Source organism: Brassica napus, chromosome C3 (genome assembly GCF_020379485.1).
Source record: "Brassica napus cultivar Da-Ae chromosome C3, Da-Ae, whole genome shotgun sequence".
NCBI classification, from domain to species: domain Eukaryota; kingdom Viridiplantae; phylum Streptophyta; class Magnoliopsida; order Brassicales; family Brassicaceae; genus Brassica; species Brassica napus.
In genome coordinates this window covers 32,961,856-32,978,239 of record NC_063446.1, presented here as the reverse complement: position 1 = coordinate 32,978,239, position 16,384 = coordinate 32,961,856, and the positions used below count along the sequence as shown (strand labels likewise).

The following is a 16,384-nucleotide window of genomic DNA, read 5'->3' as shown; positions in this document are numbered from 1 at the left end:
TTTAATTTTATATTTTCGAATTTAAATTTCAAAAAATTTATTTTTTTAAAAAAATTAATATTTTTTACATTCCGAGGAAATTAATTATATCTTTTACTCGATCGATCGATGCGTTTTTGGACATAAATCCATCGATCGATCTGTTTATAAAAAAACGTTCGGAATATACCGAGTGACATCTTCCTCGGAATATACCGAGGGACACCTTTCCTCGGAATATACCGAGGGACACCTTTCCTCGGAATATACCGAGGGACCTGTTCCTCGGAATATACCGAAAGACATGTTCCTCGTAATATACCGAGGGACATGTTCCTCGGAATATTCCGAGGAAGATTTCCCTCGGTATATTCCGATCGATCGATGGATATATGTCCAAAAACGCATCGATCGATGAACGTTCGAGGAAATATCCCGACGAAGTTCTCCCTCGGTATATTCCGAGGAGATTTCCGACAAACTAGTGATCCTCGGAATTTCCTCGGAAATTTGTTTCCTCGGAAATTTGTTTCTTCGGAATTCAGTCGGAAAATTCCGAGGGATTTCCGAGGAAAAAAAAAATTCCGAGGAATTATTTCCGAGGACTTGTTTCGTCGGTATGTCGTTGGAATAACGTTATTCCGACGAAATTCCGATGATTTTTTCCCTCAGTATCCTTGCTGTTTTATCGTAGTGTGTGTTTAGCGGATGAGCTTCCCATATAAACGAGACTTCATCGAGTATGTTTACCAATCGTGTTAACGAAGAAAAGGAAACCAAATGGGTTTCGTTTTTTTTTTTGGGTGCCATTGTTTCAGCCATGCAAGTATGCAACAAAAGAAAAATATTAAGGAAATATTAATTTAAAAAAAAGCGGGTCGACAAATGAGGCCATGCCTCCAATAATAGAGGGGCGGTGCTAACGCCAACCTTTTTTTTTAAAAAAAATAGCAATTTGAATATTAAAATATACTCATTTCATTCCATATTAAATATTACTGTAAAGAAAAAATTGTTACAAAATAAATGTCATTTTAAAATTATAATATAATATATATCATAACTTATTTATTTTAGTTTTACATAAATTAAGAAAAAATACAATAAATTTTAATAGTTAATAAAATTAAAACTGAACATTTAACTATTTTATTGATTTACGTGAATATACCTAGAACGACATTTAATTTAAAACAAAGCGAGTAGTAAAAAAGTTGAACACCTACGAAATCATTTGATTTTGGCATAATTATTTTCTGTTCTGATTTACCGAACGTTAGTAATTTTCTTTTAGTATAATATGTTATGATTCTAGATTTATATAATGTCTAGATTCATCAACTTTGGCTTAGCAAAAATAAATAAAACTGCAGTGGCAATAATTTGAAGACCGGAATTGCAAAGCTATTGCAATATTGTTTTAACCAGTTCCAGCCTTTTTCCTGTCAGTTGTGTTTCGAATTACTTTTTCTGTGCAGGTTCATTGCTTTGTACATATAAATGCTGTTAATGCATTTTCTCAAAAGAAAAAAAAATTAATGCAAACAATAAAAAGGAATAAACAAACACTGGCACAAAAAGAAATTATGGTTGTGAATGGTGGCTCATTAGCAGGGTTGTATTTGTTATTACATTTTTTTTCAAAATTGTACTATGCTTTTTTGATAAAACTGATTTTTTTTTTTATAAAATCCGCACTTGTCCTGTAAACTCCATAAACTGCAGTTGCACCGTATCATACTCTAATTTTGCACCGTTTATATTATAAAAACCGCCGTAAAGACTGAAGAAACATCCGTACAAAACACGAGAGACCGGAGCGGCTTTGGTGAAAGAATATTATATGTTTTGTTATAGAGATCAATGGACATTTGTCGTTCGAATGGATGTTGTTAAGTTCATTGTAGTTGGATTTCCAAAACGGCAATTTGGTCATTGTTAATGTTGTCTCTAACCATATCTATGAAAGTTTAATCTAGAAACCTTACGAACAAACACTACAACCTGCCAAAGATAAGTAATAAATTTTTAGTAATTCAACATTTTAACCTTGTCGTTTCAAATCTCAGTAATTGCACCACTTGGGCTATAGCTCAATTTGCTCAAATACCATAACCGTTTATTGCAAATAATTAAATAATTATTCTATTTTGTTAAATAAATTAACTCGATCTTTAGGATTATATGCAATAATATATGTAGCCATTGTCTTATTTTTTCTTTCAAAATATCACTTTATTAATAATTGTTTTAAAATATTTTCCTGTAATGAAGTGGTGGTTCTTGTTTCGGAAATATAATCAACCAGCTAATGAGAATTTAGAATTATAGCAGGAAACAACAAAATAAGTGGAGATAAAAAGCACATGAAGTAGGAACATAATTAATGGAGGTTCGATAATACGCATAAAATAAAAGAACATGTTTTAGCAACTCGAAGGAAAATTATACATTTTTCTTTTTTTCACGTGCTTAACCAATATCACTTAGCATATAATACCTTGTTCCCGCATGTTCTTCATAGGCTCATCACTCATATCTTTTTGCTTTTATAATCCCCCTATGTTTTTCTTGTCGGAAATTCATATTATCAGGTTCAGTTTATCTATGATATGAGAGATTAAAAGTAGATAAGATAAATTTAACAAGACGAAAATGTTTACTATTTCTGAATGTTTTTTGCCGAATCAATATAAAAACAAAGAGATGGGATAATCAGAATATATTAAAAGAAATTAAAGAAGTGGAGCGGCGAGAGTGGAGCCAAAAGAGAAGATGATTTGATTATCCATCCACTCTTCAATCAATTATACAAAACTACAAGTCACACATCTTAGCTTGCATCACATGCCTCACTCGCTAAATCACTCTTATAATTATATGAATATTGAATTTCATTTATTAACTGATGTCATAAGAAAATTGGTGTCAATGTTGGAGAGTTGTTGAACGTGAGATGTGACCTATGTCTTGTTATCTTTCTTTTATCACCTGTCATATCATATTATATGGCATATAATTGTATGATTGCAAACAGTTTTTCAATTCGATTGGATGACACTGTGTCATAAATTTAGTTCTATGAAATTAAAAAGTAACACATGAAAAACTGCTTAGATTTGTTTAAAAAATATAACTATCTAGTGGTTACAGTCGCCGTACCAATCTAGATTGCACTGAAGATAATACTATTGGTTCACCATAATGGACTTCACTAAACTAAAAGAGGAAGAAAAATGGTAGGTTTAACATTGTAGGTGATGCATTGAAGATAATAAAAAATTTGGTAAATTTATCGGTCTCTACAAAATCATTTCAATGTTTGACTTCTTTCCCCACCTTATATTCTCTCTCTATATCCCTTTACGACAGTGTAAGTGTGTCAAATAAGCAAGGTTTCTCTCCTCTCTCACACAACTTCTTTTAAGTCTTCCCAACATCAGTCTCTAAAAACACTAAAAATTACTTTCCAATTTAATGGGGAAGCTCCAGAAGATTGGTCGAGCATGGGATTGTCTGTTTTATCCAACAAAACAGTGTTCATGCTTTTGTCTAAACACCCTTGAAAACGATGACGAAGAGTTTGAGAAGGAGCCACTGATAGATTCATCATCAGAGAAATCGGGGAAGGTCATGAGATTAAAAGATGTTGTATCTGCCGATCATCGTCAGACTCTTGCTTTTCATCTTAAGCCTAAGGTAACCACAAATCACCGCAACATTATGTCATAGACTACGTTACGATGAGTTCTTGAGCTTTGAAAAACGCTTGTCACTATGCATCTTTTTTTTGGAAACAGTGAAATAAATGTTTAATTAGCTCTTAAAAAGTTGTGTGGGCCTTTTTTCTCTTATATGGTGGTGTGCGTTTTTCTTGTTATTCCAAGTTAGTTTTTTTTTAGTTCTCCCAAAATCGAATAGAATAATATATTTGATGGATATAAGGTATCACGAATTCAGTTTTCACCTAAAAATATTTCTAAGTGAGTTGTTTCAAGAGTTTGAAGTTTGAATGATTTTGAAAATAATCAATCCGGATGATGATGGTGATGTATGCAGGTAGTGGAGCTAAAGGTGTCTATGCATTGCTACGGATGTGCAAAGAAAGTCGAGAAGCATATTTCTAAACTAGACGGTAACGCCAAATCTTCTTTATTTTTTTAGGCATTCCTTTTAGGGAAATACAATCACAAGACATGATTCAATAATAATAATTACAAATTTAATCATTGTTTCTTTGCGTAAATCACACATTAACTAAAATTTAATTCTATATTGCATTTATGTTTAGTGGAATATACAGTTTAATTAACAGAATTCCAAAAATGAAAGAAGACTGAATTGTGACAACATTCATATAGGAGTATATTTTTTTGTATCAAACAAAAGATGAACTAAAAATAAGAACATCAATTCAAAACTCAGGAACAAATCTGTAGCATATTTACTGAAATTTTTGTGCAACGAAAATGAGATCTAGCAAATGATTAGTCGTTAGAATAAAATTACTATTTAAAATTTTAATCATAAGAATTCAAAAACACCAATAAGAACAAAAGAGTATATCAAAATTTTAATGTAAAATTGTATATTTGCAGTAACAAATAGTGAAAATTGCAATAATTTATGGGTAAAGACGGATATTTTTGTTTAGATAATATTATATGTGTGTGTGTGTAATATATCATATATACCTCTTTAAACTTACAGAAATTCAACATAGCACGGAAATTCAGCATATAGCACAAATTTAAAAGTTTATAAAACTGTTGAAAAACTTATCAATATGGTTTTATTCTAACGAACAGGAGTGACATGGTACAAAGTGGAGCTTGAAAGCAAAAAGGTAGTGGTGAAGGGGAACATAATGCCAGTAGATGTGTTAGAGAGCATTTGTAAGGTCAAGAATGCTCAGCTTTGGTCTTCCTCTTGAATTTCTTTCTATTTCCACATGGGTCTTTCATGTCCATGTCCCCATCTTCATGTAATATTATTACTAAATTATCTAATTATGCGTAGATACACATGCATGCACCTATCTCTCTAATCTATGATCTAATCCCTCTCCTTTTTTTCTGGATCCATTCTGTTGGTAACATTTTAAATCTATCTCATTAATAATTTAACTGAAGATCGCTGATTAAACTTAAGCATGTGCATATTTTAACTGTTCCGTGGAATGAGGACTGATCTACACAAATGCCTGATGACGTATTAACGTATCGTTGAATGAAATATACATAGAACAAAAATTTATGAATTAAAATAAGATATGAGTAGTTAATAATTAATCTTCAATTTGGGTTGAAAACTTATGAGCTTTTTTGATGTGGAGTCAGGATCTATCAAATCCAAACGAATTGAGTCGATACATAAACTGGAAGGGATACAAAAAGTCATTATATCAAGGAAGATACATTTATTTATCATTTTTGAGTGTCATCAAACTCTAATAACAAAAGTTAGTTTTCTACTTGCTTAGAAGTTAGAAGTTTATGTTGGACCACATATTTACATACTATATTTTACATTATCTAGCTAGTAGTACGCATCTTATCTTATAACTAATATGTTGTTGATTAAGTATATCTTAAGTTCATGCAGTGTGGACCATAGGAAGCCCCCCTCCTACACCTAGCTAGCCTTGTTTACCGAATCTAGCTTTGAAACGGACCAGGTCAAATTATTTAATGTATGTCAGAATTCATATTGACTTTTATTGAAGGAGATAAATCTTAGAGTACAACTTTGTCAAATAATTTTTTTTGGTAAAATGTTAAATTTTTCGTGAAATACTTGTTTGCATATTCTAATTTAACTGTCCGACGTTTATTGCATTGTATCAGTTGCAGTCATTAACTGTGAAAGTGTTCACATATATACACGGAACAATGAACAACTGTTGGAGACTTGGAGTCAATACTTGTATGCTGATTTTGTTGTTGTTGATCGGAAAATCTAGTCGACTTAGAGTTGTTGTTTCGGTGACTAGACTCGTTGTCAAGTGACAAATTTTGTAATGAGCGACCAGAAACATAGAAAAGCATATGTCGTGTTTTTTTTTTCTTTCTCTATATCGCTCAAGTTCTGTGTCGTTCTTGTCCTTTGAGGTGGGTTCTCTTGTGGATTTAATCATCTATTTTGTTCCCAAACAATGATCCTTCTCTGATTCATAGGACAAACCGAAGTGCTACAAGTGCATGATAATATGATGGTTAACAACTTATGCATGGATCATATCATCGATCTTATGAGATTAGTGTTTATAAGTAATATGATTAGAACAAAATAGTCCATGATTTCGCTCTAGCATGGGTTTTGGGTATTAATCTATCATTAACCTCTTCACTTTTCCAATGTAGTGAAAAGTATTAGTAGCCTCTGCACATTAGTCTTAAACTCTGCAATGTAACTTAGAGAATCCAAGACTTGCTGCATCAGTGGTCATTCATTCTTGTCCCACTTGGTGCATCTTTGGATGAGTATGCCCATTTCTTTCACGTCATTCACTGGATAATCATTCCTAAGTCGTGGATCGATTATTTCCCTAATCTTCTGATTATCGCACAATAAAGATGGTCTGGTGGTAGCTATGCTTTTTCTTCTCTCCTTTCGTATTGTATCTTTAGAACCAGTTACAAGGTCAAGCAAGATCACACCAAGCGTGAAAACGTCAGACTTCAAATCCAGACGACCTGTACAAATGACACAAATTGTCTTTACATTGCAAAAATCATATGTAGTTTAGAACGAAGTTAAGGTTTTTGTAATGTACATTGTACATATTCAGGAGGTTCGTATTCAAGTCCTCCAATGAGTCTACATGCATCTTCTTGGTTTGATTCAAGATAAAACAATTTTGCATTGTATTGCTGGCAAAAATCCAAACATAGGCATTGATTTTTACGATAATAAACAAAAAATAAAAGAGAGATGTAAATAAACCATTACCTCATCATGCATAATGTTATACATTCTGAGTTTTCGAAATAACGGTTTGTTCTTGATAAAGTGGATAAATTCAACACCTCGAGCTACTCCAATGGCTATCTTAACCCGTATCTCCCACGGTAGTGGTTCTTCTTCTTCTGTTGAGAAAAACATGACTTCTATGTAAATCAAAATGCTATTTATTAGCCATTAGATTATAAGAGATCTTAACTTCCATAAATGTGACGGTCCAAGCTTCCTTTGTGGAAGTATTCAAAAACCAAGAAGTGTATTTTGTCATCTTCACAACAGTAACCCAAAAATTTGACCACATTGGGATGAATAATTTGTCCTAGAGATTGCACTTGTTCCTGCAATTAAATGTTATCATGATCAATCAGATGCACAAGACATAAAAGGTGATATACAAATGGACTGACTTTGCTTATCTCTCGGTCTTGTAGAGGGAATGAGCTACCAACATCCAGGACAGAAACAGTGATTCCGGTTACAGTTCTTGATGGAACATACTCATCGATGTAGCCCTTGTAGAACTTTCGAGAAGAGCGATCGTCACCATCTACGACCCTGCATTCTCTGAAGTTCTTAGTTGCTTTCTTCAGTTCCGTGAAGCTGAAGACTTTCAGATTGTCGTTTTCTGCCTCAAACTTTTCATGCAAGTTTACGTGAAGGACAAGTAAAGTGCATCTGAAAAACATATATGTACCTGAAACAGAGATGGGACGCTTGTAGGCCACTGAATGAGGTTGGCGTTTGAAAGACTTTAGAGAGTTTCCCATTGTTGATGGAGATTAAGAATTTTAACACATCTTATTGGGTTTTTAAAGAGGTTGAAACTGTTGACAAAAAAAAAAAGAGGTTGAAACTTATTTTCAAGTGTGAGAGAATCGTTGGACTGCCTCGGTCAACATTTCAACACTTGATGAATCATTTGCTGTTTTGAGCCTAAAAGAAAAGTAACAAGAAACCACATTAATTAATATGACTCTATCTTTATATGGAAAATTTGGGAGAAATTGTCAACCACTTTGGCAAGTTGTTGAAGAAAAATCCAAGTCCATTGTTATTAGCCTTTTGACTTTGCCAAGTTAATAATAATGTTTTAATTCTAATTATCTTATTAAGTTTCATTGTTGGGCATTTACAATAATTGGGTGATATAACATACATTAATGGCAGATTTAAAACACAATTTCCACAAATATTTTACTTCTTGGTGACTGAAAATTGATTTTTTGGATATTCTTTTGGATATTTTGAAACTATAGTTACTAGCTTTTCCTAATTGTTTCATTTTTAAAGTATAAAAAACTACATTACCAATATTTTCCTCTTTCTAATCTAACCTATACTAAAAGGAGAATAAGCTCAAAGCTCAGGACATCCACGTAGGATTAATAAAATCATCCAATCATAAACATTTATTTGACCATGTCAGCACTGCTCTGTCGACTTAGAATCGGGCATTCAAATGGGCTTCTAAATTTCGAAATGGCCCAGCCTTTTCCTTCACAGCTTGATTGTCCCAGACCTTTACACTTCGTCTTCGTCGTTTCAACTCTCTGATATTCACCGTTACCACGATCACTCTAAATGATTCAATATGTTCTTTACTCCTTTCTTTATGATTTTGTTTAATCTCCTTTGTTTCTCTTTCTATATAAAGCCCTTTTACATCAACCAAAATCTACAGCCTCCAAAGCTAGGTTCAGGTTTCATTCTATCAAATAGTTCAATGCGAACTGCGACAGGAGAGCCGATCTATATGATAAATCTAATATATAGTTCGTTGATAATGTATTCCTCTCCCTGTAGGTGTTAGCTTCAATTATCTGACTTAATAGCTGAGGCAAACATTAAAAACCATCCAAATACGCAGATTAGCTAATCGTCGGAAAAAATCTACAGGAGCTCCAACTACTCCTCATACTTGACAGCAACAAAACTCACTTGCGTACATCTCCTACTTATACATTGATCGAATACAAATTCCCTACGGCTTGGGAATCTCAAGGTTTCGTATTATGTTTTATCTTCTTCGGGTCGTTCACAGGTAAAGACATAGTCTCACCGTTTATAAGAAATTTGATCTGATCACTTCCTTTCAGCTTTTAAGTTACACTACTTTTTTTCAGGATGACAGAGCTTCGAATTGAATTGTGATGGCTCACAGGAACAATGGTATCACAAAAAGTTAGACTAGACTCGATTAAGATTTTGAAGAGGAGTGGTTCTCAACTAAGCCTATAGTCTAATTACAATGCGAAGGTGAGAATAAAACTATGTTCATTATGTGAAAATAATGAATGTGTTTAACTCTTTCAAAGGCCACGAATCTTGGCAGGTTCCTTTTTTTTTTCAAAATGTAAAACAATCGTGAGACAGCTGGTTAGTTGCTGATTTTCGCTCATAACTATGCTGTTGAATATCATAGCCTTAGTTTTTTTTTGTAACATCATAGCCTTAGTTTTTTTTTTTTTTTTTGCAACATCATAGCCTTAGTTAACAAGATTTTCCAACATATGTTGTGTTTTGTTTAATCTTGAAACCAGTGCAGAAGAGTTGCCTCTCTCCTTGGTTATTAGATATTGACTAAATGTCCTTAGGATTGAGGTATTCTTACTGCATTGATACTTTGTAAAAGGCGACTAGAATAAAATAGTTTGACTTATTTTTAAATGTTATGATCATTATCATTACTGTCTTTGAGATATCTGTTTTTGTTTTGATATTTCCAGGTACTAATCCAATATAACGGAGCCAAATGGAAAAGATGTGGAATCTACGAGGAAGACAACTTTTATATATGATTCACGGCTGAGAGTAAATACGCACATGCAAGGACAACAAATTTAATGCTACTTTTCTCTGCCATGGGTGCTCACAAGTGGGGGCTGGTGAGTTTCCAAGAACAGTACATCTTGAGCTTTACATTCATTTATGTTCCTTCTAGCTTTACAGTTGAATTATGGTCTCGGGGTGAATGTGATCATTAAGGACATCACATGCGTCTTTTTTTGTAGCTCAATGCATCTATCCATGGAATTGTCAAAGTTCTATTTGAATCTTAGCGTGGGTGCAGAAGGTAATCAGTTTTACTATACTGTTTTTTTTTTTAAGTTTGTGTTTCTACATTGAAGACTCTCCTGCTTATATAAAGAATAGTAAGCTTGCACTATGTTGGAAAAATATAATTATATCTCTCATCTAATGTGCTCGAGTTGATATGGTGTACAAGGTAAATGGCAGAGAATTTACATTGGGGACTAGCCAAGAAAATCAAGAATGAGGCGCAAAAATTGTTCTCAAGAGAGATATATCTAGAGGCTTTATTGGTCACAATGGAGAGGTAGAGGAGCTTAAGTGGGGTTTTTGATAAGCAGAAGAATTAATAGAGAGAGAGATGAGTTTCATGGAATGTTGGTGGTGAGAGGAAGATGAACCATAAAGAAGGATGTGTAACAACCTGCTTATGAGTATATTAGTATAGATGATGCTGATGCTGATGCTGACCGAGACTGGTCATTGACTTTGGCCATACATATAATCTCATCAAATAATTATTTTAAGTACATATAAGAGAATTTCTAGGAGGAAATTGTTGATGTTGTTGCAGGAAACCATGATTAATGACCTAATGATGTTGCACCATGTCACTAAGTGTAGGCACGAAACATATCTAGCCAAGTTACTATTATAATTGGGCCTAACCATGTCACCAAGCGTAGGAGAGCACGAAGCATATATAGCCAATTTACCATCATAGTGGGGCCCGTGAAACAATCATGAAAAAATGAAAACTAGCTTTTGACAGCAGAAGGCTACTTAGAAAGCTTTTGTTTTATAGTTATTATACTTTCAACTTATGGGTGTGATTATTTAGTTTTTTGATCAAAATGAGCGTGATTATTATGATTTTAACTTATGAAATAAAAGAGGAGTCTTATCGTACCTTACTATTGGTACATAAGTTTTTTCATGGATTCGTTTGCGAGTAGTTCATAGGGATTTAACAAATATATTTGCATGTTTCTCTATATTGGTTGGTGATATCCAATTGGGTCACTTGACCAAAAAAATTCTTCTCTTTTTGTTTGAAGGTATGTGAGAGAAGTCAGAGAGCTTAAGCTTCTGGCCTAATTGACGAGGCTAACAATACACTTGCAAAAGACCTGGATAAGAGGAGTTCAAAAAATAAAACTTAAGGATATAGAGAGGGGAGGTAGCTAGAGAAGTCCATCTCTGGACGTCTATTAAAAACTCTGAGAGGCCCACAAATGACCACAATGGAAAAATGTTAAGAGTAAGTTTCTTAGCAGATACAATGAGGTAGCTCTTTCATTACAACCATTTTCTAATTTTATGTTTGCGAGCTTTTAACTAAATACCTGAAAAGGTGACATACCAAACTATAGTGTTTAAGTCAGTGACAAAAAAAAAGTGTTTAAGTTATATCTCCCTCAAGGTTTCCATAGTCCTCTACCTAATGATCCCATGTGGGATCATGCATTCATGCCTATGGGTTTGGTTTCCGGTGAGTTTATAAAATTTTACACACTTATCTTAGAGAAATTCAGTGTCAACTTAATTACAGTGAAATAATCTAAGACCAGCGAGATTAGCCCTTAAGCATTAACTACTAAGAATCTGAAAACGAAACCCTGATAATAGGTTTCACCACCCGAACCAACCTTGCTATATAGTTGTTCTCTTCTTGCATTGGTATCTTAGCCCATCTCAAACATTACTTTAGATTAGAAATACTGTCATATGTGTATTCGTTTAAATTATTTTAAAAAGTAAATAAATGAGAGAAACAAGAGGACTACATGGCAAAATGTAACAAGTGTTCGTCCTGCTAAGCTTAATGGAACTGTGTACCTTTTTCCCTAAACGTTATATTGTTTGTATGTATATGTTACTGATGTGTTTAAGTAATAGAGATCAAATTTATTGCAGATCAATACAAGAATAACTAAAAAATATTAATAATATATATAATCTAGAATATAAAATATACAGCTTAAAATTATGAATTTGACAAATTTAAAGCACATGATCCGCGCATAGCGCGGAGAAAAACTCTAGTTAAATTAAAAGGTGTACATTCATGATGTAATCACATGAGTGTTGTTAATAAAATTAAATGTGAGAGAATTAATTAAATTGTTTTCCATTAACTCGTTTTGTAAAGGGAAAATCCATTACTGTAAGTAAAAGGTGTTGAATATTTTTCCTCCTTTGTACACACATATGTAGGGACCAGAGCCGGTCCGTGGGCGAAGCCAGTGAAGCGATGGCTTCCGGCCGTCTTATTTTAAAGAAAATTTCGGGTACAATTTTCTAAAATTTTCGTTTAGTCTACTGGTAAAATGTGAAGTCTACAGACTTCGTTACCTCCAACCAGGGGTTGAATCTCCTTTCTAGTGGCCAATTTTTTTTAATTTTCTTATGGTCCTGGATTTCCTAGGACGTAGGGACTAGATAGATATTAATCATGACCCAATGCCCATGACCAATAACATGAGTATTTGACTAAACCTTTAACCAATATCATTACTAAATTCACTTCCATTACTAAAAAAATTCATAATATAGTAGTAACAATAAATCTCAATTACAAAAAACAAAAAAAGATAGAACAACAACTAGTCATTCAAGTCTTCGGATATAGTTCGGGTCGGATCTTTTCGGGTTTGGATCTTTCGAGTTTTAGACATTTGGATCAAATTAAGTATTTAGAAAATTTCTGTTTGTTTTCGGATTGGATCGGATCATTTCAGTTTTTGACCTGTTTGGGCAAACAATTTTTATATCTTTAAAGAATTGCAAATACAAACAGTTTCGGTTTGATTTTCATGTCTTTTGGGCATATTTCACATCTTTTTCATGTTTTTGGATCGATTTCTTTGTAACTTTCAGGTTTTTTTGGATACTTTTCAAATCTTTTTTTATATTTTCGGATATATTTCTTTGTAATTTTAAGTCTACTTTATAAATTTCAAGTATATTTCTCATAATTCAAATATATTTTATCATATCCAAATTTGCATCTGAAAAATTCTGTAACATACAACTTAAAAATCTGCGGTATCACAAATCCATAAGACATTTCAGATAAAATGTCTAAGTCTACTAACCACATAATCGAACCAAGATCGAACAACAAAAATTATAAACAAATTGTTAGTGTTAACCAGGGCTTGTGGTGATTAACTTGAGGGCAAAGCCCAATACGGTGAAGCTGATTCGGTTTCGGCTACCGGGGAGTTGACATTCGGCATCGTTAGGGACATGAAACCAACACGTGGGCTGGGCTGAAAATGTAGACTGCTAACATGTGGCTAGTTTGGGTTCACTTCGCATCTAGGATTAAAATACAGCGTATAATTCAAAAAAAAAGAAAATCGCTAGTGTTATTGGGTAATGTTGCTATAGGGCCGAACGACACACTTTAAGGCTAGTGGAAGCCTTTTAACTGAGTATTCTGGTGGATTCGAACAGGGTCACTGATGTTTTGGTTCCTCCGACAAAAGTGGTTGATGTTTGGAATCGGTAAGAAACAAAGCGATGATCAAAACTTTGGGTGTGGCTTCTGCTCGCTTCTTCTTCTCCAGACATCCACCAACGACTCGTAACATTTGCGTTTCATCTCACTCCGTATCGAATCGCCGGAAATTCTCTGTGATGGCCAGTGGAAGCAGCGGTGGAGGAGAAGAGTTGGTAAAAGGAAACGTTTACCCAAATGGCGTCGCTGTCATCACTCTTGATCGACCTAAAGCTCTCAACGCCATGAATCTAGGTCCCTTTTTGTATTTTCTTTAACCCAATATTCAAAATCCATGAAAGTTTTGATTTCTTTTTTTACAGAAATGGATTTGAAGTACAAAAGCTTGCTTGAAGAATGGGAATCTGATCCCAAAGTCAAATGTGTTGTCGTCGAAGGAAGCACTCCTCGAGCCTTTTGTGCTGGTAAAGTTTAGCTCTTTTTGTTGTGGATTCTCTGGTTTGGAAAGTATGTTGCTTTTGGTCTCTTAATCTTAGGCTTGGTTAATGCTCTGGGGGAAGAGTTTTGTGGGAGTGACACCATATTATGAATGGTGCAGGGATGGATATTAAAGGAGTTGTTGCAGATATCTTAATGGACAAACACACTCCTCTTGTGCAAAAGGTTTCTTTATGAACCATTTTGTTTATTTATTGGTTGGCTTTAGAAGATGATTCCAGCATCATTCCTTGATTGATCTAGTTATTGCTCTGTGCTGTGTTTTATCTGAGGGGGGAGTGGGTATTTTTTGAGTAATTTTCTTGCATCAAATGAGTCTTCTTTTATATAGTCAAAACCGGATAGATAGTGCATAACCATGGTCTTAGTTTATTTTCAGGGGGTGATGTGAAGCAGTTTACAACCAAAAAACATTTGTCAGATATGATAGAGGTCTGGTTTGTGCGCTTTCTTCTTGGCTTAATGAAACATGGAACATTAGTAGAAACCAAAACTTGCTACCTGATATTATAGGATCAATCTCATATCTCCAGAGCATGATACTCTATTTCTGCTAAAACATAATGTATTAGGAAGCTTCTAGCTTAATGAGATCAAAATGATTAGATCATCTTGATCAAATTAACCTGTGTGGCACTCTTAGTCTAGGCTTTATTAAAACTATATAATGTATTAGTACTCATTTTCACTTTCTTACCGTTTTACTGCATTATGTGGTATGCGAAGGTGTTCTTTACCCATGATTAGCTGTATGTTTCTTGTTTATGATGTCTTGACTTCACAGCTTTGCTTTCTTCTAGGTATTTACAGCTGAGTATACCCTGATATGCAAGATTGCTGGATACAAAAAGCCATATATCTCTTTGATGGATGGCATTACAATGGGATTTGGCCTTGGTCTTTCTGGACATGGGCCCTACCGTGTGATAACAGAGGTACAAATAGTAAAATACTTAATCTGCACTTCTTTGCAAGTAGATGTTTAGCATGATTTGTGATAGTTTATTTTTGTCATTCATTTCCAGAGGACGGTCCTGGCAATGCCAGAAAATGGAATCGGCTTGTTTCCAGATGTAGGGTTTTCATATATAGCAGCTCATACCCCTGGCAGAGGGTCTGTTGGTGCGTATCTTGGTATGACTGGGAGAAGGATCTCCACACCTTCTGATGCAATGTTTGTGGGTCTTGGGACACATTATGTGCCATCTGGAAAGCTAGCTTCACTCAAAGAAGCCTTTCTGTCAGCTGACATGTAAGCATTTCTTCTTATGGATCAACAAAAATTGAAACATTTCTACTCATTTCTTTTCACTCAAAAGAGTGACCTGCATTTATGAATTTCCCTATTTTTCTCAGTAGAAAACGATTGTGTGTGCATAGATCAAGTATAGGAGCATCTGTTTTTCTGTTTGTCAAGAAAGCTTTCGTGTTGGTAATACAGTTCCAAGGATCCTCATCAAGACATCCAAGCAACTTTATCAGAATACAGCAGCGGTCCTGACTCTGAAGCCTACCTCAAAATGATGTTGCCTCAAATAGAAACAGCCTTTAGTGCTATTAAATCTGTTAAGGAAACAATCGAAGAGCTGAAGAAGTACCAGCAGAGCACTGATGCTTCAGGTATGAGAGATTGACATAACTTGTTTTAATGTTTGTTAGTTACTTGCTGTTTGCATTATGAGATTGAAGTTAACATCTTGCCTTTGAGAAAGTTAGACAATGTGTTTTGTGTACAGTTGCAGAATGGGCTAAGGAAGCACTCCAAGGCCTTGGAAAAGGAGCCCCGTTCTCTCTATACCTAACACAGAAGTACTTCTCCAAAGTTGCTTGTGCCATGGGTAAAACCGACAATGAGATGGCAACGGTGAGGGTCCAAACTCTTTGTTTCCATTTACGTCACGAGTTCGTACTTATTATTATTTCCATCTTGAAGCTTAATGGTGTGATGAAAACGGAGTACCGCATTGCTCTGAGAGCTGCCTTGCGCGGTGATTTCTCTGAAGGTGTTAGAGCAGTCTTGGTCGACAAGGACCAGGTTTTGTTCATTCCCACTCATTGATTTTGGTTGTTTATGCTCATTCGGTTCATAATGTGACATGATATCCGTTGTGCTTACTCTATGCTCATATCTCATAAGTGTTTTTCGTTTATTTTGCAGAACCCGAAATGGAAACCAGCAAGCTTAGACGAGGTAGAAGAAAGCGAAGTGAACGCTCTCTTTAAGCCACTAACTCCTGAAGTGGAAGAGCTAAACGTATGAAAATGAGTTCACTTGATTGTTCTAGCTTAATATATATGTATGTGACATATGTATTGACTTTCAAGTTTCAACAAATTGATCGCTCGTGTGTTTCCAGCTTTGTATACAGAGCACATGTCCCTTTCATATTATTATTATTTTCAAGTCGTATAGTTGTAGATTTCATTTACTTACAAGTTACACAACAG

The 16,384-nt window shown here is 34.4% G+C and overlaps 3 protein-coding genes across 4 annotated transcripts; 2 read left to right on the top strand and 1 right to left on the bottom strand.

The window, feature by feature from the left end:
• Positions 1 to 3,321: 3,321 nt before the first annotated feature.
• LOC111204579 (heavy metal-associated isoprenylated plant protein 8-like) lies at positions 3,322 to 4,997 on the top strand. The gene is made up of 3 exons (XM_048751714.1): positions 3,322 to 3,678; positions 4,039 to 4,114; positions 4,788 to 4,997. Exons 1-3 carry the CDS (start codon positions 3,457 to 3,459, stop codon positions 4,910 to 4,912), a joined length of 423 nt encoding a protein of 140 aa, XP_048607671.1. The 5' UTR covers positions 3,322 to 3,456; the 3' UTR covers positions 4,913 to 4,997.
• A 1,121-nt stretch (positions 4,998 to 6,118) lies between these two features.
• On the bottom strand, positions 6,119 to 9,391 carry LOC111214667 (putative inactive serine/threonine-protein kinase At5g11400). The gene is made up of 5 exons (XM_022717681.2): positions 7,350 to 9,391; positions 7,142 to 7,280; positions 6,931 to 7,067; positions 6,755 to 6,851; positions 6,119 to 6,674 (listed from the first exon to the last, which is right to left on the bottom strand). The coding sequence occupies exons 1-5, from the start codon at positions 7,707 to 7,709 to the stop codon at positions 6,424 to 6,426; spliced, it is 984 nt and encodes a 327-aa protein (XP_022573402.2). The 5' UTR covers positions 7,710 to 9,391; the 3' UTR covers positions 6,119 to 6,423.
• Positions 9,392 to 13,398: 4,007 nt separating this feature from the next.
• Positions 13,399 to 16,348, top strand: LOC111197809 (3-hydroxyisobutyryl-CoA hydrolase-like protein 4, mitochondrial). 2 transcript variants are annotated; one of them, XM_022715110.2, is made up of 9 exons: positions 13,399 to 13,732; positions 13,801 to 13,902; positions 14,316 to 14,368; positions 14,737 to 14,871; positions 14,962 to 15,188; positions 15,378 to 15,556; positions 15,673 to 15,800; positions 15,870 to 15,971; positions 16,095 to 16,348. In XM_022715110.2, exons 1-9 carry the CDS (start codon positions 13,501 to 13,503, stop codon positions 16,194 to 16,196), a joined length of 1,260 nt encoding a protein of 419 aa, XP_022570831.1. In that variant the 5' UTR covers positions 13,399 to 13,500; the 3' UTR covers positions 16,197 to 16,348. The 2 variants fall into 2 exon arrangements, with proteins under 2 accessions (XP_022570831.1, XP_022570830.1); XM_022715109.2 differs by lacking the exon at positions 14,316 to 14,368 and adding an exon at positions 14,037 to 14,101 and having other exon boundaries at positions 13,414 to 13,732.
• Positions 16,349 to 16,384: the final 36 nt, after the last annotated feature.